This window comes from Astyanax mexicanus, chromosome 20 (genome assembly GCF_023375975.1).
Source record: "Astyanax mexicanus isolate ESR-SI-001 chromosome 20, AstMex3_surface, whole genome shotgun sequence".
NCBI lineage: Eukaryota > Metazoa > Chordata > Actinopteri > Characiformes > Acestrorhamphidae > Astyanax > Astyanax mexicanus.
Genome location: NC_064427.1, coordinates 8906399 through 8931264, shown reverse-complemented (window position 1 = coordinate 8931264; position 24866 = coordinate 8906399). Strand labels below are relative to the sequence as shown.

The following is a 24866-nucleotide window of genomic DNA, read 5'->3' as shown; positions in this document are numbered from 1 at the left end:
CCAAAATTTATTGCTACTATATACATTTAAGAGTGTATGTTGCATGTAAACTACTTGAATAAATGTCTCTAATCTCCAGGAAATGCTTTTGATTAGGTTTTAAAACATCCTTGATGATTTTATTGCATTCAGTGGCAAGAGAGTTAGTAAGGTCAGGGTGCTGTATGATCACCACCTCATCCAACCTCATTCCTAACTATGTAACTCATTCCATTCTCAAGTACTGGATGGAGAGAGCACCATCATCGCAGAAAACACTTTATACGCCTCTATTCTATGCCTGGCTTTAGAAATGCTAACAATAAGTTTAGGTTTGTCTGTTTCTGCAAGTTCTAATCTTCTCTCTTGGGACTAAACAAGTTGTGTTTGTGCATTTGCACATCTGTGTCATCATTGGGTGTATTGGGTGCATTTGCACAGATGAATTTGTACAGGGATTAAACCTAGTCTTGGACTACATGGCATTTTAAATGGAGACTTTTCATTGAAAGGATTACAGTCTATGATCAGGCCTAAACCCTGTCTGTCTGTGGAACCAACCTACAGAGTATATTATGGAATATACTGAATATGTATAACAACATTTCATCCTAAATTACCTTTTCCTTGCCTTTTTCTCTTTACAGCATGACCCACTCCTCACTCCTCACTCTGACCGTCAACATACTTAACCCTCGTCAAGCCCCCCTTCCTTTATCTAGCAGCCGGCCCACTCCCCGCCTAATAGGATGACATCATCTTATAAAACCAGCTGATTCCTTGTAATGTGATACCTACATCTTCCATCCCACAAATCGAAGCCACTGAAACCACACTCAGCACTGGTCAGAAAGGAGCATGTTTTCCTGAAACCCAACACAATAACCCCATTATGAAGGAGCTGGCAGAGATGGTGAGAATTCTACAGGGAGTCTTGAAGGATTTTACAGGAAGTGAACACTGAGCATCTGTAGTGTTTAGGCCAGGGCTATCTATAAAGAATATGTCCAGATGTCATTACCTATGTGGGTTGTCTCCCTACATTTGACCCTGATGTTTTACAGAATGTACAAGTACAGGTGTGTCATGCAGCAGAACAAATATATAACAAATTCCCCTCAGATTCCTTTAATTTATGTTCACAAATAAGGGTTATGGTAGACCTGAGCATAAGTGTTTGTGCCCATATTGCTACTTGATGCACATGCAAAGGAAGAGGAGTCGGATTTCGGCACAACACCAGTTCTTTTTCTTTGATTATTGCATGGATGACAACAGAGTGCGTCAAATTCCTGTTACTGGCCCGCACCTTTTTTGGTTGGACCAAATTTTGGTTGTTTGGTCCAAAATGTAGTTTACGGCATCTCTCACCTTTCACACTTGCTATTTTGCCCAAAGGATTCTTTGAAGAACCAAATAGGGATCCAAAAAGAACCAGCTTTATACTGGGTATGTGTTACAAAATACGCTCTTTATGAAACCAAAAGTGGTTCTTTTGCAGCAAGGTCTGTAGTGTATAGTAGTCATATACATTGTAATATATAAAAATGTAATATGTATGTGTTTCAAGTGAATAGAACGTTTTCATTCTCAAATTTTATGAATGAACAACAAGGTTTTAATGCAGGAGTGATGTCCATTCTGCAGCAACAGGCAAGCATTGCTAGAATTGTACGGGAGATCCAGCCAGGCTTTTTATATCCGTCCTAGTAAAGAACTGGGCTACGGAATCTGTGCTATGCTGAGAGCATTAGCGAGTGCCCCAGATAAATTGGGTAAATAATGTTCTTTAATCAGGTGAATTCAGAGGGGAGGGAGCACGTGCAGAGGCTCTGCCTCTCCCGTGCAATCTAATTTGCCAGGCTGAGAATCAAGGGCTGGGGGTTAATTTCCTTTCTGAGGCTTCTGGTCTTAAGCCGTTGCAGCACATAACGGCTTCTACGCAGTGCACAGTTGCTTAGAGAGAATGTTGGATTTAACAAAATCATGCCCCCCCTCTCTGACTTTGCATCTTTATCCTAATACTGCAGTCTTGTCAAGATTGTGGCTTGTATATACCTTCCATAGGCCAGGAGTCCATACAAACAAGTCATCGCATCATGCTTGAGCCAATTAAAACAGACTTCCTGTATCCCTGCCTGTTCTGCTGAACATGACTTCACGGCAATTACACAAGTACAAAAACAGATGAGATGAACGTAAATGTGGTGCACAGAACCAACAACGCTCCATTTGAGAGTATGCAAGTGTGTGTAACAAATAGGGGTTGCAAAAGCTTTCTGTTGTAGGCCATTTCGGAAACGTCTGCCAAAGTTCAACTGAGCTTGCTGATCTATTTAGAGCTCTGCTCTTTAACCTGCTGCATGTTTTTACAACTCCTGGCAAAGAACCAGCCCTAAAACAGAGGGCCAAAAAACAGACTATTCAGATTGTTTTGATGTCCCAGTTTTTGGGGGATTTTTTTTCTATTTTACAGACACTACTGTTCAATGATTTTTTAGATTCCAATGGATTTACTGCTTCCAAATTAGTGCTATATAACTACGATTTGTTTTCTTGTTAATATTAGCTTGAGATGGCAATACAATTAATCTGCAGACAAAATCAGACTTAAACCGGGAAAATGTACAAATCCATACACATCGGACCACTGAATCAGGGACCATGCTAAAAATATAAAGCTCATGAAGAAGAGAATAGAAAGAGACAGGTCTGGGTGACAGAGAGACAGGAAAGAGGATGAGCTCAACAGGGAAAAGTGATGACAACTTCAAATGCAAAAGCAAATCCCTTATTCATCAGAAGTGAAGCACATCTCCAGAAAGTCTTAGCATTTGACACTAATGTGGTATGAGTGCTGAAACGCACTGTTGGAGAAATACAGAGTGCAAGCACTAAAGAACAAGGTCAAAAGCCTGATCACACAGTGTTCATATCTATTATATATTACTGCCAACAGGTCTAACAAATGGAGAAAAATAGCTAAATGTCTGTGAGCATTAGATATGTATATTGTGATCTAACCAAGTAGTACCCAGTCCTGCCCCAACCTTTGTAAATTACTTGATTAGCTAGATCAGGTGTGTTGGAAACTGGGTTAACACTAATGTTTGTATAGCAGGGCATCATGCAAGATCAGGGTTGGAAACCACTGCTCTAAACCATTTAATTCATGAATCATTTAACTCAAAATTGGATAGGATTTTTTTCTGTTTTTGCACCATCCATCAAATATACAACCATATCAATGAAAATCATCGAAATGTGTTAAAACACACCTGTAAACCTGCTGCATCTGGCATGCTTAGTCTGCGCACAAAGCCGCTGCCACCCGTAAAGAAGCGCTCCGATCCCCAGGTTCCACTTATTGGCCGACCGGTGTTGTAGAACATGAAGGTGTCACTGCCAGATGTGGCAGTTAGGCACGTTTTGTAACAGTAGGTTTTGGTTAGAGAACCATTTCCACGGACCTCGATGTAATGTGGCTCCACTTTCAGATCCCGGCGAAGCACCACATTGTTGTTGGGTTGAGACCCTCCTCCACCCCCACCAGAAGCACTCTCCTGTAAACTTTTCTGGGACACGCAACAGGGTGAGCAGGAACCAGGCTGAGTACAGTAGGCATGGCAACGCACAATGGCCAGCACCACCACTGTAACCAAGAATACAAAAGTGGTAGCACTGAGGGCTATGATCAGGTAGAGAGTTACGTTAGAGAACAGCAAGGTGCTGTGAGGTCGGATGATCCTCTTGGGGTCTGGGATGACCTTAGGTGGAACCTCCATCACAGCTATGTTGATTGTGGCAGTAGAAGACATTGGTGGCTCACCATGGTCCTTTACCAGCACAGTTAGACTGAATGAGGTGGAGTTGTCTTCCAGAACTCTGCGTGTGGTGCGTACCTCCCCTGTGTGCTCATGCACCTTGAACAGGTCCAGATCAGTGGACTGGTCCAGCAAATAGATAAGCCAGGCATTCTGTCCAGCATCTGCATCATATGCAATCACCTTGCTTACCAGTGCACCTGCTTCAGCATTCTTCAGCACTGTTTCTGTGGAGCGTGTCCCATTGGCAGGAGGACTCACAATCTCTGGTGGATGGTCATTTTGGTCCATTACATAGATGTAGACAGTAGCTACACGACTAAGGGGAGGGATACCACCATCCTGGGCTTTGACCTGGAAGTGAAACTCTCGCAGTGACTCATAGTCAAAGGAGCGGAGGGCGTAGGCCACACCAGTGTCTGGTTTGATTGACACATAGGAAGTGACGGGAATGCCATGGTTGTTGTCATTCAGGACAGTGTACGTGATGCGGGCATTCTCGTTCACATCTGCATCCTGAGCCTTGACAGTGCAGAGAGATGCTCCTGGTGCATTGTTCTCCATGACATACACAGTGTAAGATGTCTGCTCAAAGCGTGGTGGGTTGTCATTGACATCTGCCACATCCACCTGAATGGTCTTCTGGGACGAGAGGGGAGGGGTGCCACCATCAGTAGCACTAAGGGTGACGTTATAGGCTGCTGTGATCTCACGGTCCAAAAAGGCAGAAGTCACTAATGTGTAGTAGTTCCTGAAGGACTTGATTTTGAATGGCAGGCCAGGTGGTATCTCCAGGGTCACCTGTTTATTGGGGCCAGAGTCCCGGTCTGTCACGCTGATCAAGGCCACCACAGTGTCAGCACGGGCATCTTCACGCACCGGGCTTGACAAGGAGGAGAGCACAATCTCTGGAACATTATCGTTAACATCCACAACCTCCACCACCACTTTGCAATGGGCTGCAACAGCAGCTGGCCCTTTGTCCATGGCTTGTATATACATTTCATACGAGTTAGTGTCCTCGTAGTCCACATTGCTCCTGACACGGATTTCTCCAGTGTTGGTGTCCATGCTGAACATCTGCCTGACCCTTTCTGGGGTGTAACTGCTGAATGAATAAAACACCTCACCGTTAGTGCCCTCATCTTGATCGGTTGCGTTCAGCTTGATCACAAGCGTGTCTTTGGGCGAATTTTCGAGCAGCTTCACTTTATACACCGAGCTGTCGAACACCGGGTTGTTGTCGTTGGAGTCCAAAACGCGCACGCTGATCGTGGTACTGCCTGTCAGGGCCGGAGAACCGCCGTCCGTCGCGGTCAAAACTAGCTGATGCTGCGGTGCTTGCTCGCGGTCCAGCGGCTTTTTAAGCACGAGCTCGACATGCTTGCTGTTGGGGGCCGGTTTGTTGGAGTCGAGCGCGAAATGCTCGTTCGGACTGAGCCGGTAAACGCGGATTGAATTGGTGCCGGCGTCAGGATCCTGGGCGTGCTCGATGGGAAAGCGCGCTCCCGTGATCTCAGACTCGCTGATTTCCAGCTGGTACTCGTCCCTCGGGAACTGGGGCGCGTTGTCGTTCGCGTCTGCCACCTCCACCTCCACGCTGTGCACCTCGGACGGGTTTTCCAAACGCAGATCGAGATTTAATGTGCAGCTGCTCGCTTCGCACAGCGCCTCCCTATCGATTCTCTCGGCTACGAACAGCTTTCCATTTTTAGCGTTCACGTCCACGTACCGCTTGCCCCCGTCAGACGTTACCTTGAGCTTTCGGGTGGGGAGCTTTCGGATGTCCAGCCCTAAATCCTGCACAATGTCACCTACAATCGCGCCGTTGTCCAGCTCCTCCGGAACCGAATATCGTATTTGTCCGAGCGCAAGGCCACAGTATAGGAACACCAGGAATAAAATAGGCACGTCTTTTCTCGAGCACTTACATTTCCCCGCGAGAGCCATTGCAAGATCATGGGGTCCGCAGGCGGATTAGAAGCAGCAGCAGCAGCAGCAGCTCTCCGTCGTTTTCATTTGCAGCGGTTTATCTCGCCTCCCACCGCGGCATTAACGCAGGGCTAATTGTCTCCCCCGCTCGTGCTCACGAAGCTCATGCTTGCAAATGCCGAATTAAACGCGCACGGATATTCCTTGGATGCGTCCATGTTTCCTTTGTCCGCGCCTGCTCGTTCGTTCTCTCTATTCCGTTCTTTCTGTTTTTTCCCCTTTTGCGCGCCGCTGACGGGTGTTTCCACTGGTACCGCTGCGTCTCACCGTGCGCGCGCGCTCAAACGACCACCCTCCCCTTTCTCTCTCTCTCTCTCTCTCTCTCTCTATCTCTCGCTCTCTCAACCCCTCCCCTCTTTCTCTTAGCCCCCCTTCCACCCCCTCCGTGTCCTTCTCTTTCTCTCCTCCTTCTTGTCCTTCATCAAACACCCAAAATTGCCCCCTTAAAATATAAGTAAATATTTTAAAAGTATAATAAATATATATTGTCTGGTAATGTAAAAAAAATGATTAAAATCCTTCCAACAACGAAATTATAGCAGTTAAAAATGTTTTAAAATACAATCAACATAATGTTCCCCTCAACTCACTTGTCCCGTATTTAAATTATTGTCCAAAATGACATCCAAATATATATTTTAAAATATATAAAAATATATATTCATCTCTCTCATCAACTAAATTAAACCTCCACAATTCCCAGTATCTTTATCAAAGAGCCATGTTGCATTTGCAAAAGTTCAGGCACCCCTGGTGAATTACACATTTTGATGATTTTCTAACTGTAAATGAGTCACACATTTCAAGGAACAAATTACTGTTTATTTGCTTAATTTAAAATACTGGAACAAATAAAACACAAAACCTGTTTATTTTCCAATGTGTTAATTTCTGCAAAACATATCATTAAAACATTATATGTCAAGCAATTTTGTGCAAGTTTATTTAATTCATATAATCATTTAGATAGGAGTACACAAACTTTTGCAAAATTGTGCCTCTTAAATGCTTTGGCATGTCAATTAGGCTACTCAGGATTCTGTGAGCCAAACCTTCAACTCTGACATATTTTTTTTACACTTATACACTTATATCAGCACACCCAAAGACCAACAGCTGGAATAAATATGCTAAAGGTTGCCCCACTTTCTCCAATCATCACCATTCCTATTCACTTCCTCTTCATCATCATCACCATCATCATCACCACTGTGTCAACGCTTTGACTCGAGTCGGACTGGGTCGCCTGAGGCATCTCTGCGCCTCTGTCAACATGAACCACAGCGAGTTAATTTGTCACTCTGAGTCTGATGACATCAACTCAAGTAAATTAACTGCACTAAGCTCTATACATAAACACAACAAATGTAGGAAGCTATACTTAATAAAATCACCCAAAACATTAAAACCAGTGAAGGGAAGAGCATTGATAATGTAGCTCCAATGGCATCTGTCAGGTGGTACCAGTTTCCATTATGGTTAGTATTACCCTTTTAAAATTTTAATCATAAATAAAAATGTGGTAGAATCAACATGGTTGAACTCAATGACAGTTCCTCAAAGATGTTCATCCTTCTAAGATAATTCTAAGAGCTAGAACTGAACTTAATTTGACAGAGGTTGTGTACTATTTTTGCAGTAAATAGTTGATTATTAAATTAAATTCAAATTTATACATAAACTAGCAGTAAATGGCTTTGATTACTCTCAGCCATCATCAAAAAATAAGGATATAAATCAAGCACTGCGATAATACTGATAAGTGTGATAACTGTGATTTTGGCCACAATAATCATATTATATTTTTATACAATTTGCTCTATATTAGGAAATAAGTGAGTAGTCAGTTCTTGAAATTCATAAAAAATGGGCAAGCAAGCATAAAAATCTGAGACAGCTGCCAGCAATGCAATGGTGCAAGACTCCACAGAACACTTTAAGAGGTTTGGTGTAGTTCATGCCTTCACCGGTCAGAGCTGTTGTGATGCCACAAATTTCATCTACACAACTGTAGACATGTGGATTTGATGTCAAAAAAATGCAGATTTAGTGGGTTTGCATCAGTCTGAACCATGTCATGTCGAAGCTTATTCAACAGAGTTTTTCCCCTGCGGACACTCAAATATTCACAATTACTGTTGCAGTTCTTTTAACTTCATACAGTGCTCGTATTTATTTGCCAGAAAATGATATCTTACTTAAGTGTGTTAATTATTTCTCAAAATCGTAAAATCTTAATTAGATTTCAGATGTTCTCCGTGTAAATATGCAAAGCATATTTGATTAAAAAAAATAAAGATCAGAGCTGAGGCATGCATGTCTTTCCCTTTTTTGTCCTTTTGGTTCATGTTAAGTGTTTCTGACAAAGCATCACAGCTGAAATGTTAGTGCATTGAGCACTGGCATTCTATTGATTTGTGTCATCATCAACAACAAAAAAAAAACAAAGAAAAGAAGGAAAAAGGGAAGGTCACAGAATGGCTAATCTGTTCTGTGCAAAACATAATCTTATACAATCTTGTTATACCCAAATGGCCACCATTTATGAACTCATAAAATATTATTTCTAAGACTCTGCTGTAGAGAAGCAGTTGATGAAAATCTCAGTTAGGGGTGTGTCATAAATTATTGAACAAAACAAGATACTCTGAATTTTTTAAACAATACAAAATCCATATCTGGATCATATTCTTATGTGTCTTGTTGTGTCTTGAAAGCAATCTGTATGTTTTGCTATTTACTGTGCTGTGAAGCATTAAGGTATTTTTATTATATTGTTTGTGTTTGCAGTTTATATGCATGTACTAATTATTCTGCACTTTAGGATTGTTTAAGATTATTTTGGTTGCATTACATTATTTACTCCATGTGGAATTCAATTCTCAATTCACCATGTGCAGCATAATCTGTTTACCTTCACTATCTTATCTTAACAGCATCAAACTAAGAACCATATAGGAAGCATTATTTTCTTTAGAAGCACATAAGGGAAAGAGAGATTTTTTTTAGGTTGAGACAATATTTGCTTAAATGTTGATGCTTCTCTATGGTGATCATAATGGCACAGATGGTGCGTCAGCAATGGGTGCAACTTACAGCAGATGAATTTAGAGTTCAGAAATCAATATTTGGTGGAATAACCCTGCTGGTTTTAAATCACAGTTTTCATGCATCTTGGCTTGTTCTCCTCCACCAGTTTTACACACTGCTTTTGGATAACTTTATGCCACTCCTGGTTCAAACATTCAAGCAGTTCAGTTTGGTTTGACGGCTTGTGATCATCTATCTTCCTTTTGATTATATAACAGAGGTTTTTAATTTGGTAAAATCAAAGAAACTCATCATTTTTAACTGGTCTCTTATTTGTTTTTTTTTTTGTTGTTTTTTTCGTGAGCTGTATATCTAATAACCATATAACAACCATTTTTCTCTTTTGGGTGAAATCAGTTATTCTTTTATTTTGTTATTATTTTGTATCTCATTTTTACAAAAACAAACTTAAATATAATTTATTTAGACTTATATGTATGTGTTCATGAAGGCATGTACCTTCATGAATAAAATAACTTACAATAGTAAAATAAATAGGTGGTATCTCAAAAAATATATGATTATTCATTGGAAAGACTCAAATAAAAAAAATAAATATCTAAGAAAATCAGTGTGGTATAAAATATAAAAATAGCTTTCTTTCTCTCTATGTGTGTCTCTATCCCTCACTCCCTCCCTCCTACTCGCTGTGACCCTCTTTGGCTTCTGCCCCACATCGCATGAAAAATTCAAGAGGCGAAAGGAGTCAGACACTACTTTTAACCTAGAAACCCAAAATATGATACATATTTCACATCTCCAAATCAAATATTCTCCCATTCAGTCTTCCAAAACCTGCCATGTAAAGTTCACCATCGTTTTTCTTCACAATAATCTTTACCTACATTTTCTTTCTTTTTTTTAACATTTTTTGTCAGGCAGCCTGCTGGTATTTGAGGACAGAGCATAAGTGACATTTACAGGTGTGGCTCTTTTTCGCTGCGGGAACCTGTGTGCTTGTGTTTATCTGCATCCGATAGCGGCAAACAGAAATAGGTGTAATCCTATCAATTACACACACTAGCATGCTCTCTGCACCTGACCCCCTGCAGTGCAGAATGCAACCCAAATCTTTAGCTACCACTGCTGTTGCTGCGTTCGCTTAATGATCTCGTCAGGCGGTATCCGCTCCCATCTGCTCTGCACATACAGGGAGGGAGGATTGAGACATCATGGGCTTTCCGTAGAAATAAAAACCTGGTTCCACATGAAGTGACCCACTAATAGCTGACCCAGAGGATTTCTCAAACGGTGTGCTTCCATCGCACACTTCACATCACCTGAGATGAAGAATGATGCAGTTTGTGTAGAATAGTGGGTAAAGGCAGCAGCTTCCCACTGATAGAATAAACTTTTTAGACTTTTAAATAGAGGGTACCACTTTAAAATAAGACTACCTTTATAAAGGGTTTATAAATGGTTCACAATTAGTTTATTAATGTTTACTAATTAGGTTGTAAATGCCTTAAAAATCATTAATAATCAGTTATAAAACATACATAGAAAGGGCAACAATGACCTGTTGTTTGCCAAATAGTGAACCCACAGCCATCTATAATGTTTCCCTTTCTATGTGTTATATGTGTTAAAACTGATTATTAATGATTTGTAAGGCATTTACAACCTAATTAGTAACCATTAATAAACTAAGTGTAAACCATTCAGGGCCGCCGCTCTGCATACGCAGACAACGCAGCCAGCGTTAGGCCTCAACCATTTTGCAGTTGCAGGGAGCCAAATTGACTGAGAATGAAATGTGTTGAAATTATGACATTATTAAATTTAAAACCCAATGTGAATTATTTATGATACGCTCATCTTTTTTGTCTTTAAACATTGCATGGGGCACCTACTCTACTACTTAAAAGCGGCACGTTATTATTTTTGTGCATAATATAATGCCCCCACCCCTATTGCCTGAAATGGCACGGCTCGGTTTGCTCTGTTGGTTGTTGCCAGATGTGACATTTTCCAGTCAAATAAATAATCAAAAAATGCATGGAGGCGCTAAATCTTGCGCATGTTTAACCATTTTTAAAGTGTATGTGGCCATTCTATACAAAAACTTGTCCAGTGCAATATTTGTGTAAGTTAAAAACTTAAAATAAAATAAACAAATAGGATGAAAAATCGTAACTTATCTGGCAACCTTAGTCCTAACTAAAGTAGCAACGCTACTTGAGTTTGGCAGGAGACAAGTTCACCGCGCGAAGTTGCTACTAAATGGTAATTCAACTATGAAGCGACGGTTTGAGTCTGGAGCTGAGAAGAAGAAAAAGAAGCAGAAAGATGAGGCCCATGCATCCCTTTCTGGTGAGTAACTTCGATGTTAAAGGTTTAAATAGTTTTGATTACTTCATGTTCAGTGGTGTTGCCTGAGCTAGTTACGTTGGCTTTGCTGATTTGGTAGCTTTAAACGCTTAACTAGAAACTAATCTGGGTATTGCAAGGCACGTGGCACGTTTGCAAATAGTAGTAGTGTAGTTTGAAGATTTTTAGTGACTTTAATAAAAAATTAATAAACAGAGCCTCCCTGACCAGTTATGCTTAGGGCCTCCAAAACCTTAGCAGCGGCCCTGAAACCATTTATAAACCTTTTATAAAGGTAGTCTTATTTTAAAATGGTACCAATTAGAGATACTTAAAAGGTGTTTCTTTAAGCAATGCTATAGAAAAATCATATAGGACCATGTTTGTGACAGACGTGTATGTGTGTGTGAACAACCTAAAAATGCAACAAAAAAAAAATCAGACAGGTTTTATTAAGCCTTTAAAAGGTTTTAGAACTACAAATGGTAGTAGACAAAATTAACTGTATTAATAATTGCATTGGGACACATGCTCATTTAGAAAGTATTAAAATAGAGGGTATGAAATAAAGTGCATTTATTTATTTATTTAGTTAATGTTTTTTTATGTATTTCTGTGAGGGTTTGAGTACAATGCCTGGACATTAAGGTTCATGAGGTCAGGTAGTAAGATTGGTAGTAAGGATGATCACCACTCCACCTCACCCCCAACTCACTAACTGATTAATGCTTTAAAGCTGTTATTTTAGTGTGGTAAGGAAACGGGATGTTAAGGATCTTATGTTTTTTTTAATGATTATTATCATAGTTACCATTATTATACAGTACCAGTCGAAAGGTTTTTTTTTTCTCATTCAATGTTTTTTCTTTCTTTTTATGATTGATTTACATTGTAAATTTAATACTGAAGAGATTAAAGCTATACCGGAATGCATGTGGAATATTTTTGCAAACAAAAAGTGAAAAAAAAGTTTCATATTTTAGATTATTCTAAGTAGCACATTTAGCTTTGAGGACAGATTTGCCCACTTTGGAATTTTCTCAGTGTCTTCTTGAGTTTGAGTCACCTGGAATAGTTTTCACAGCATCTTGAGAAGTTCCTGGAGGTGCTGAACAATAGTTGCTGTTTTTCCTTCATCCCAAATCTCTCAAAACCATCTCAGTTGGGCTTAGGTCAAGGGATTGTAAAGTTAGAGGCCAAAAACGTTTATTTACTGTTTACTACATAATTCCATATGTGTCTCTTAAATGTTTTTATGTAATATTGATCTACAATGTAACAATTTACAACTTAATTAAGAAAATAAAGAAAAATATTGAATGAGAAGGTATGTCTAACTTCTGGTGGCTGGTACTGTACATAAATTCAGTAAAGCAAGGTCTGATTAGATTAATAGTACCCATACGTGCCATATATATTCAAAAAACAGTGGGAAAAGAGGCCATGCTTAATTTTATAAGCCAATTTTTTAAATCCTGTTATTGGAAGAATCCAATTCATTAAAAAAAGAAAAACAATTTGTGGGCATTGTGTGACCATAGGGTTTGCATAGACTGTCTACTGTCTAGTCGCTTAGGGAGCTGTTGACTAGTCAAAAGATAAAAAAAGCAACAATTTACACTTAAATTAAGCCAAATACATTTTTAACTATTCTGGAAACATGGTCTAAAAGAATATTGCAACTTTCAATCACTTTGTTCCATGTTTAAATATCTATTGTGAGAGATATTGTGAGAACCGTAAAGTACAGTCCTGTGCAATATTTGTAAATGTGTTTGTTTTCTTCGAAAGCGTAGTCTGAGAAGTCCTAAATGTGGTGGTTTAATTTAGAGCCGTGCTTAGCTGATGTTTGAAATACGATTGGTCAATTTCATCCCAGCAATTTAAACCTTCCGGAAATTATTATAATTAATGAATTAACTGCTGTTGTCAATATTAAATAGCACTGACAAAAAATAGATAAAAGATTCAGGATTTGATATATAAAATGAAAATTACGAGTAGTCAACTATTTTTTGAACTAGTCAACAGTTGTTACTAGTTGACTGTCTCTCTGGTCGGGGTTCAGTGCTCAGACTGAAGAGGCTTTGGGTTTTGGATCATTAAGTGAATTTGCGCCTTGCCCCGATCCCTGGCCAGCCTTATATAAGTGTGCTGGATTTGAGTGGAGGTGCACCCATCTGAGAGAGACTGCACACAGCCTGCACCGGCACTGCCCTCAGCAAGGACACACACACAAACACACACACACACACACACACACACACACACACACACACTAGAAAACATCTCTCTCTCCCTCATTCACTGAGTCACTGAATTGCTTTCTTTCTGTCTCTCTCTCTTTCTCTCTCTATCCCTCTCTTCTCATCTCTTTCCTTCTGTATTCTTTCCTTCTCTCACTCTCTCTCTCTCTCTCTCTCTCTCTCCTTCGTTTAGGTGAATTGCACTTTTATTCTCTTTTTTTCCTTGTATCTCTCTCTTCATATATATTTCTTTCCCTCTAGTAAACTGAATTACTCTCTCTTTCTCTCTCTCTCTCTCCCCATCTCTTTCCTTCTCTACTCTTTCCATGTGTACTTTCCTTCTCTCTCTCTCTCTCTCTCTCTCTCTCTCTCCTTCCTTTAGGTGAATTGCATTTTATTATCTCTCTTTCCTTGTATCTCTCTCTCTCTCTCTCTCTCTCTATATATATATATATATATATATATATATATATATATATATATTTATTTCCCTCTAGTGAACTAAATGACTCTCGCTCTCTCTCTCTCCCCATCTCTTTCCTTCTCTCTCTCGCTCTTTTGCTGTCTCCTTTCCTCAGGTGAATTGCACTTTTATTCTCTCTTTCCTTGTATCCCTCTCTTGGTCTTTCCATATATATTTCTTTCCCTCTAGTGAACTGAATTACTCTCCTCTCTCTCTCTCTTTCTCTCCCCATCTCTTTCCTTCTCTCTCTCGCTCTCTTGCTGTCTCCTTCCTTCAGGTGAATTGCACTTTTATTCTCTCTTTCCTTGTATCTCTCTCTCGGTCTTTCCATATATATTTCTTTCCCTCTAGTGAACTAAATTACACTCTCTGTCTCTCTCTCTCTCTCTCTCTCTCTCTCTTTCTCTCTTTCCCCATCTCTTTCCTTCTCTCTCTCGCTGTCTCCTTCCTTCAGTTGAATTGCACTTTTATTCTCTCTTTCCCTGTATCCCTCTTTCTCTTCCCATCTCTTTCCTTCTCTCTCTCGCTCTCTCGCTGTCTCCTTCCTTTAGGTGAATTGCATTTTATTATCTCTCTTTCCTTGTATCTCTCTCTCTCTCTCTTGATATATATATTTCTTTCCCTCTAATGAACTAAATTACACACTCTCTCTCTCTCTCTCTCTCTCTCTCTCTCTTTCGCTTTTTTGCTGTCTCCTTCCTTCAGGTGAATTGCACTTTTATTCTCTCTTTCCTTGTATCCCTCTCTCTCGGTCTTTCCATATATATTTCTTTCCCTCTAGTGAACTGAATTACTCTCTCTCTCTCTCTCTCTCTCCACACAGTTTGACAGATGTATAGCCACGCTGCTGCTGTTGTTTTCTTCCCCTGGACCAACACCTGCTGTCCCAATGCACCTCCCCCCAAAAACACAGATGCAGAATCACACCTGATCTCCCCTTCGAGCCCTCCACCGCAGTGGGACCTGGAAGGGGTCAGGATAGGAAAAGATGAGCAATGGCCTGGCTGCTGCCGAACATGCGTTCACCCCAGTACCTCCCGTCACGGCCATGACTCACCCATCCACAAAGGCCAACCTCTTCATGCCTATCCCCACCACAACAATGTGACTAACCACTGTGCTTTGGAGTGTTTCCTCAAGACATATAGTTCTGAGGATTCAAGCCAGACTTTACTAGCCTGTTCCAAATAATGTATATTACAATTACATTTTTAGAGAACTCAGCAGTGTAAGGATCTCAGAAGTAAAAAAAAAAAATCACAGTCATATCATAATATTATGACCACCTCCTTGGTGCTACACTCACTCCAATTTTTTTATCAGCTATAAGAGCTTTAAGAACTATATAGAGATATAAGAGCACTGCAGTTCTTTACTTACAGAATTCTTCATTGGCCAGGACCCCACAGGGCCACCACAGAACAGGTATTATTTTGGTGGTGGGTCATTCTCATATCTACTTTGTGGTGATCCTGTGGGGTCCTGACCATTGAAAGACAATATTGGAGAAAATAATTGACAATGATTAAAGTAAAAAGCAACTGTGGTCATAATATTCTGACGTGCACTGTGTGTATATAGAGGTATATGTGTGTGAGGAGGTTTGTAAGCTATGCCATAAGACACTGACTTGCAGTTTATTTAGCTAACACTTCATTTAATTCAGGACTGTACAAAAATTAATTAAATGAATTTGAACTGAATATACCCTACAGGATGTTGAAATGAATTTAAATTGGAATTACAGGAAGCAGAATTAAATTCATTGAGATTATCACATAGCAGTGAGAATGTGATACTTCTAAATGAAAGTACAGACCCTGACATTCAAATCCCCTAATGTTAATCAATTCATAATATTCATATTAAGCAATGGTTTGGATAATGCAAGTATATATGTTTTAAGTACTTTACTGAGTATTGTAGTTAATATCCTCTCAACAGATGCAGAGGAAGTTATTATAATGTTAATAAGCTGTTTTCTAGGGTGTGTTGTAATCATATGTAATATATATTGCAAAGCTTCATTGTTAAACATACCTACATTATGTTTTAAGAAAAAATGTTTTCAGGAATTGAATTGCAATTTAGAGATCTTTCTCAATTCAATTCTGAGTTTTGTACAATCTTGATTTAAATGAAAAGAAACCAATATATATTGGCAATTATCAAAAATTACTAACCTAAATACAATCAGGTGTTTGTATGCTAATCCAATCCCTTTTTTGTACTAAGTGTACTATTTCATGGGTCAGATCCCTCAAAAATGGGCAACATAAAAAAAAAAACTTTTGCTAAAAATATTTTCTTAGAGAGTGGAGCTTTAGAAAAAGAAGCCTGTCCTTACAAAGTTGAAGGGGTAAATTAAGGAAAACGGAGCATTCATACTTCACATAATACATAGTGACATGAAGGAACAGATGCAGAGGCAGAGGAAACACAGAAAGCAGATGGACCTCTGCTGGCCAAAGTATGTAATGAACAGCTCATGAAATGAATTTAACACACCCAGTAAAAAAAAAAAAAAAAAGGTGGAAAAAGAAAAAGCAGGCTGCACCACCACTGCAGCAGACAGAGTGCGCTAGTCGACCACTTTCTGAGTTCAGTCTGTATTCAGCTCAGCTTGACTCAGTCTGCCACCTGCAGCCCTCTGCAGAGAAGACCCAGCCCATAACACACACACACACACCCACACTGCAGTGACCTAATGCTGCACTCCCTCTGTCTGAGCTCCATCCACTAACAAATGCAACACAATCATATACTTCATTATAAACAGCATATGACACAAAATTATATTGCAATTGATATGAATATTGTTTAGTGACATTAAAATAATAATTGGAATTGTTTAGACAAAGAATATTAGCATGCATCTCATGATTGTAGTATATGCTGTGAGCAGCATAGCTCATTTAACGCTTCTATTATTTGTGGGGTCAATTTGACCCTATTTAATGACTATTTAATGTCTATGTATCTTTTTTATACTCTTTGCACATTTTCTTCTTTCTTTGCACATCTTATCTTATCTTATCTTATTATATTTTTATGTATTTAGTCTCTAAACGAAAAAATGTTTTGTGATTAATTTTTATTGCATTGTTTTAATTTGATGAAGATAATAAGTAATAAACATGTTTTAAATGTTTAAATTTCAATGACTTTTTTTATTAAGGCTGTTTTATATGCATAAAACATAAGAAATATCAACATTTTACAAACATTTGTGTGGTAATAATGTGAAGGTCACTACGACGTTCAGTTTTATAATCTTTCTCTAAATGTCCCTTCACTTTAGACCCTAAATTAACAGCACAATGCTTAAAATACTCGTACAACACTAATATAACATTGTAATAATGCCAGGTTTAACAGGCTGTTATGTCTGTATATGTCTGTATGTAGACCTGCCATTTCATTTTCTAATGTATAGTGCACATAGTTCTGAGACCTATACGTGTTTTTTTAATAGTACTACACCGCCAAAAGGCCAATAAGGCACAAGCACCTTTAATTTATTTAAAATTTGGTGAAATCCATAATTCTCATGTTGTAAGATTTCCAAAATATACAATATATATTTCCGAAATATTATAGAGCACACAAACCAACAGGAAGTGTTCATCTCTAGAGGAAACCTTTAGTGTTAAGATTTGTTCATGAAATCAGAAGACACTTATTATTGTTATTTATTATTATTGTAACATTTCTTTCAATCACAATAGTAGTAAACATATCTGAAAAAAAATGTTTAAAATATATATATATATATTTAATGGGAGGATCTCAGAAGCATGGGTGTGGTAGTGGGGGGGGAAGTGGACCTGACTACCCAGGGCCCGAGTAAGGAGAGGGGCCCATGAAATTCCTGATTTTATTTTTCGCTCATGTTCCTTGTGTACTGGCATAGATAGGGGCCCAGTTTTAGTTAGTTAAATGACAAAATCTGAAGGTATATCATTACAGTTTAAGGTCTTGACTGTTCAGAAACGTACCGGTGCAACCTCCTTATTTTTTTTTTTTCTTTTCATTAAATAGGTGTTTTTTTAGTATTTTCATTAGACACAATAAAAAACACATATTTGTTTATTGTGTCTAATATGTATTTAGAGTTTTGGATTTTTCAATTGTTATATGACATTCTTAATACACATATATGCTGTTAAATGTTGACATGAGCTCCAAGACTAAATAGAAAAAGTTTTTTAACAAACATATTTTTGTATTAAAATAGACTATTACTTTAATAACTCAACAGCACGGAAGATTTATTTATTTATTTATTTATTAATTTTTACAAGCATAACAATTTAAAACCTTCTGACTGTGGTGACATTTAATCTGATGGTGGTGTTTGTTGCCTCATTACAACATATAATTCCAAAGTTCACACCACTCAAGTCAATGGCTTATTGCTAAGCAACACTATTTAACTATTTGGTCCCAAAAAAATAACAATCCTGAGCACTGTGATCAATATTGTTTTTGGAATATAAGGTATAATTAAGCAATATCATTACTAACAGTAGCCGATCCCCATAACATAAATATCATATAATTATAGTTAAAAATAAAGTTATTTTCAGTAGGAATAATCTAAAATGCATCACTGCCATAATTTTAAACTGTCATTTAGTGACACATACCCAACAATTTATTCTAAAGTGCCATGACTCTGAAACTGGGGGGATTTACAGTGAATTTTTTTTATATATATAAATATTTGATGGTGGATAAATATGTGAGACACAATTTGAACAACCACAAAAAAAAAAATAAAAAAAAAAAAATATATATATATATATATATATATATATATATAGTTCATTACTCACTGTTTGTGTATTCTGTGTTCAATGTATTCTTATAATAGATAATATTAAATTTTTCTCTTTGTTTTTTATACATGAAATGATTTTGTAGGCAATATGCTGGCTTATAATCATTAAATTAACAAAAAATAATACATAAAAAAAAAAAATCTATAAAAGCACATTTTGTGTTTGCAAGAGACCCCTGATTATACACTTGATTTTTTTATTCATAAAAATTTGATTACTTTCCAAGAGAATGTTCTGTTTCTTTTCTTCTTAGTGGGACATGTTCTATTCAAATTCTGAAGAATCAGTGAAATAAATGCGAAACCTTTACCGGGTCTCCGAAAATTATATTTATTTATTTTTTCTATGTAGTTTAACCTTAAGGCAGAGGCATCCTTGTGTGACCTTACCAAAGTGGCTTAGGTCATTCAGTCTTTTCATATCTGTTGACTAACCCACACACACACACACACATGCACACACAGTGTACCTCACTGCATGCCTGCAGCATCATTAACCACACACACACTCCGCCCAAACACTGAAACACTTGCTCTGTGTGTAGTATGACTCACTGCGTCATTGCAACGACTCTGTCTGCTTAAAACACTTACAAGCCCTGAATAAAATGCATGCAAACTGACACACTCACACTCGGCCCTACCCTGAGGTGACCCTGCTCTTTAACACTCTTAACAAAAAATGGAATGAAACCATTGAATGCAATGCAGTGAATCGTATGTGTTTAACAGTTTGTAATTTTTTCAGGGGTCAACCTATTTTTATCACATAAAAATGTCTAGAGAAACATATTAAATCAGAGTGGTAGTAAATGGATGTTTTATTTTTTACATTTCAGAAAGATGATGAAAGACCTTTAAAGGGTTTTGCCTTTACAGTACTGTACTGTACTGTACATCCTGTACATTTTTACTTCTGGACACTTTACTGTACATCCTGTACATTTGCACCCCTGGACACTACACTACGCACCTAACTTAAATACAATTCATTGCACAGGTTTATGTTTAATATTGTCGTATCTGCTGATACCTCCTATACAAATTTATTCTTTTACTGCACTACCTCATGTCTACGACTGATTACTTACACTCTTTGTAGAGTTTTTTTGTATTTATATATTTATGTATATATTTTAAGTCTCAGTTTAGAATTTTATAGTTTAGAGTCTTCCATCCATCCATCCATCCATCCATCTACATAGTCTGCTAGAACCAATCCATTATGTGTAGTTTAAGGTTTGTCAATCTCACAAAACCTTTTTTTATGAAACCAAAGATTAATTATAATTTTGCACACTATGGTAAAGGTTCACTTGTGGTTTTTAAAAGTGAATTAAATACCTATACTGGTGTTATAGTCAGGCAACTCTTCTCATTTGAATTTCTCAAATTAGATCTCAATGAAAATTAAATGATGTAGGAATTTCCCTTTAAGAGTGTTCCGGCACACAAGCTCCTGTGTTCACTGAATAATGGATGAATGTGTGTGTATGCATGTGTGTGTGTGTGTGTGTGTGTGTGTGTGAGGTACTGCAGGGTGTGTGTGACATTTATTCCCACAGATTGAGGAGAAAAGGACATGCTGAGTGTGTTAAATATTGGATCACAATCCATTTTAGAACTCAGTTTTCAGAAGAAGTGAAATACATACATTTTTAACCAGCTTCAATTAATCAGTTTAAAGTCATTGAAGCAATTATTGAGAAGAGTTCACCCCTCAAATTCACAAATCAAGAATGGCATTCTAAACAAAAATAAATATTTAATGGGGAAATTATGTATAGAACTTCCTTGATATCATTCCTATTGAAACATAATTTAAGACTGTACGACAGACTGCTGTTCAAATACTGTATTTATAACATCATGAATACTTATTTTATTTAAATTGTATTTAAACATCACACTATTACACCATCTCCACCAGCATGATATGTTGTTTAATTGCTAAATGTAGTAAAACATTGAGCCAGAAACCTCATACTTCTGCCACTTGATATTTAGTTTTATATACTGCCCTATAAATCTAAAATGAAATTTGATGCTATGTCATTATCATCCAACTAATAAGCTTAACATGGTTTGATCTACTAAACTACTGAAGATTATCATTTCATATCAATTGTCTCGTCTCTTTTCTCATTGACAGTTAGTACACTTTATTGCTCAATGTATTTTCCTGTAATTTTAGGTAAAGTAATCCATGTTGTTTTGCATTAAGCTATACCAATTTTAGAGAACAAACTTATCAAAGCCAAATGCTCTAAACAACAACACAATTGCATAAAATGTCTCTCACATTAAGTACACTGCTAAATTTGTACACATTTAAATGGAAGAACTTTGGAGACACTTGTAAACTTTAGCAAATTATCAGCCATCTGCATTAATGCATATATTTTCTCTGTTTGCTGTGCACTCTTGGGCACATTAGGGAGTCAGGCTGCAGCTGCAGAGCACCTTAGAAATATCTGCAAATATTAAGGCAAATGAAAAATAGCACTGTTGAGAAAACGCACTAATGGGGATTGTAAAAATAAAGCTGAGCTGAAACAAGAAGGCAAGAAAAAAATCCTTCTTCCTGACAGTGTGGTGAAACTCAGCCTCACTCCATCCCCTGCTAGGTGTTGGTGTGCCAACTAAGGTACTGAATATTCATTATTTGTAAGATATGAAGTTCTTTTTAAGGGAAGCTCCAGGCCTGGGTTAAAAACACACTCTGAAATTTGCATAACAGGAGACTTAAAAGCTGACTTTTGCATTTCAGTGAGTAAAAATAGTTTCTGCTCCCACTTTGTGTCAATAGCTCAGGAGCATAGTCTGGCATAGTTTAAGATGACTAGTAGAAAATGCTCAAGATACTGCAAGGCATTGCTTTAGAGAGAGGTAAGGGGGGGGGGATAAAGTGGGATGAGTTGGCGAAAGAAAGAAAGAAAGAAAGAAAGAAAGAAAGAAAGAAAGAAAGAAAGAAAGAAAGAAAGAAAGAAAGAAAGAAAGAAAGAAAGAAAGAAAGAAGGAAATAGGGGAGAAAAAAGAGTTTAAGATTAAGGAAAATAGAGAGAGAGAGAGAGAGAGAGAGAGAGAGAGAGAGCTAGGGGAAAGATGGAGAGTGAGAGAGAGAGAAAGATATATATATATATATATATATATATATATATATATATATATATATATATATATATATTCACTCTTCATATCCCCCCTCTCTCCATCTATATATATCTCCATCTCTCTCTCTCTCTCTGGATTCACTCTTCATATCCCCCACTCTCTCCATATATATATATATATATATATATATATATATATATATATAGATGGAGAGGGGGGGGGTATGAAGAGTGATTCCAGAGAGAGTGAGAGAGAGAGATGGAGAGAGAGAGAGAGAGAGCGCTCCATAAAGTTTGCAGTATCTCTGGCTCATTAAAGCTGTGAGAGGATGAGGCTGCAGGCTGATCAGTATGTATTGGGTCCTGCAGCAGAACCCCACAGGCCCTTAATCCAGATATCTCCCTCCGCCAGCCGAGCCGCACAGAACCAAGCCTTGCCTCGCTTTCACAGGCCTTTACACAGCCCGTGATACCCGTCCTCTCCCAAGGACTAAAACAGAATTGACCTACAATATGAGCTGGGCAGCTGCTACATCCTGAGAGAGCGTGACTGAAGGACAGACTCGCTCCACCAGTCCTTTAGTTTCTCATCTCCTTCTGTAAACAGTCCCTGTTCTGACCAACTATATCATATCAAACAACCACAGGCAAGCCAAGGAGCTACATACATTCACAATCCTGTTAGTAATGGAGATTCGAGTGCTGTAGTAAAAGTAGCAGGAAACATTAAATCTCTGAACCAGCTAAATTTAGAAAAACACACTGAGAGGTTTTAAAACTTGCAGTCGAGTTCAAAGTCTGAAGCCACCTCTGCTTTTATGCAACTAAATAAAGTTATTTGTAATAAGTATTTTTACAATATTTCATTTTTCATCAAATGATACCAAAAAAATATTTTTTCTAACTGGCATTGGTTCATTTTTCGTGAAAAACATATATCAAAACACATTTTCGATAAACACACACTGTACACCCCTTACACATTTATATTACATACAGTATGTTTGGCCAAGGGCTAATAAACATTGCTTCATTTGTAAATTTGAAACTAAACAAATTTTCTACTCATATCTTGAGTTAAATTCATTTTCTTCTACATTTGATTAAAAAACTAATAAAAAAAAGAGTAGAACTTTTGAAAGAAATGTAACATATGAAAGGTAAAGGGCGAATATTAACCATGTAAGCTGTTTATATTGCTTGCAATTTAGGTGAAGCAAGCATGTGTAAAGCATTTTAATGTAAAAGTGACAAAGTAAACGATTAACAAAAATATGAACACCACACAAGGGTTAAAATGTTTCTGTAACATAATTAAAATCTTTAAATGTTTTGCTTTATAGATTCTATAAAGTTTCATAATAATAATAATAATAATAATAATAATAATAATAATAATAATAATAATAATAATAATAATAATTGTATTAACAAACTTTAACTTGGTTTTATTTTGTTCATTTATTTTTTTAATCCATTGTTTAGCAAGTTTATTTTAGCAGTGTTGTGTTTTTAAATCACTTTATTATTTAAATAAAGTGTAAGTTAAAGTAATTAAATGTAAAATATGCTAACTGTAAAATTTATTAATGCAACTTACTAGTTAATTGCTTCCAGAAAGTTCTACATTTTTAAGTATTCTTTTCACAATGCGTGGTTAGACAATTATTATTATTATTATTATTATTATTATTATTATTATTATTATTATTATTTATGTTATTATTATTATTATTATTATTTCAGATTTTATTTATTTAACCATTAAATTAGCTACAGAAGTTGCAAAGGGTCCTGTAGGGGTGAGATCATGCTACTTATTTGTGTGGGTCGCTGTCCAGCAGACTGGTTCTGAAATCAAGAAATCAGTACATGATTTGAAGCAACTTTTTCAGTTTTTCCCCGCAAAATGTCATATGTGTTCAAATTTATTATTATTAGCAGATCTATACAGGTTTAGAGCTTAGCTCCAAATTTTCTTAATTGTTTTACATGGGCATTTCAGGAAAGCAAAAAAAAAATGTCCATACAACCATAGATTACTGTGATTAATTTGGCAATACTAAACAAACTCAATTATTCATGCTAAAAGTTTATTAATAATAATAATAATAATAATAATAATAATAATAATAATATTAATGTCATGCCGTAGTACAGCGGTGTGTGTCAAATAATGCTTTACCATGGCATGTCTAGAGTATTTTAGCCATTTAATTACTATTTGTCATAGTATAATCAACCCTTTGTATAGGCTATATGTACATTTATCGATTAATTTGGCAAGTATCAAGCCCATTATATGCAATTGTAATCTTAACCCCTATAAGCTCACTAACTATAGGTCAACTTCTAATATCCCCTTTGTAGTCAAAATCCTGGAAAAAAGGAAAAAAGGATGTGCACCTCCTTGTAACTATCTCTATCTCCACAATGAAAGCAGACTACTATCTTTGTGGTGTAAGATTTTAGTTCTGCCTTAGATCATGCAATTCTGCTCATTAAGGTAGTGTGTATATTTATATCACTAATGCTCTCACCCCACTAGAGTAAAATACATTTTTTCCAAGGGTCAATTTTGGGTTCCTTATCATTACTCTTTACATGGGTCTGCTGAGTGATATAATATTAAACATGGTATGCCAGCTGGAATAGGCTCCAGCTGACCTACTGTGAGTTCCTTGCATTAGAAAAAAACAATTCAGGAGGAGGATTGTCCTTTCATAAAGCTTTTCAACACAAGAACAACATTCCTGTTACTATTTGCGACTAACTGATCTATCAGTTTTCAAATCTAGACTAAAAACTTTTCCCTTTACACAAGCTTTTGGTAAATCCACCTTTACATTCTAGACTGCTCAAATTACAAGCTTTTCATCATTACTGCTGTAGGCTTTATCACTACACCCTTAATGTCCATTTGTGGTTGAGAGCTGGTGCCTGCTTTCCCTGATCAGGCCCTATCCGCTATAGAGGCTCACTAGAGATTTCACACAAGCCCTCAAA

The 24866-nt window shown here is 37.3% G+C and overlaps 1 protein-coding gene across 28 annotated transcripts in view; it reads right to left on the bottom strand.

The window, feature by feature from the left end:
- LOC103026865 (protocadherin alpha-C2) overlaps positions 1 to 24866 on the bottom strand; it is a 105069-nt gene that overhangs the window by 28605 nt on the left and 51598 nt on the right. The window contains exon 1 of one of the 28 annotated variants that reach the window (XM_007237782.4): positions 3258 to 6108. The exons of the other annotated variants lie outside the window; for them this stretch is intronic. Within the exon in view, the coding sequence (XP_007237844.3) occupies positions 3258 to 5753 (2496 nt within the window). The 5' untranslated portion in view covers positions 5754 to 6108. Of the gene's footprint in view, positions 1 to 3257; positions 6109 to 24866 lie in introns of those variants that run through there. 28 annotated transcript variants of the gene reach the window in all.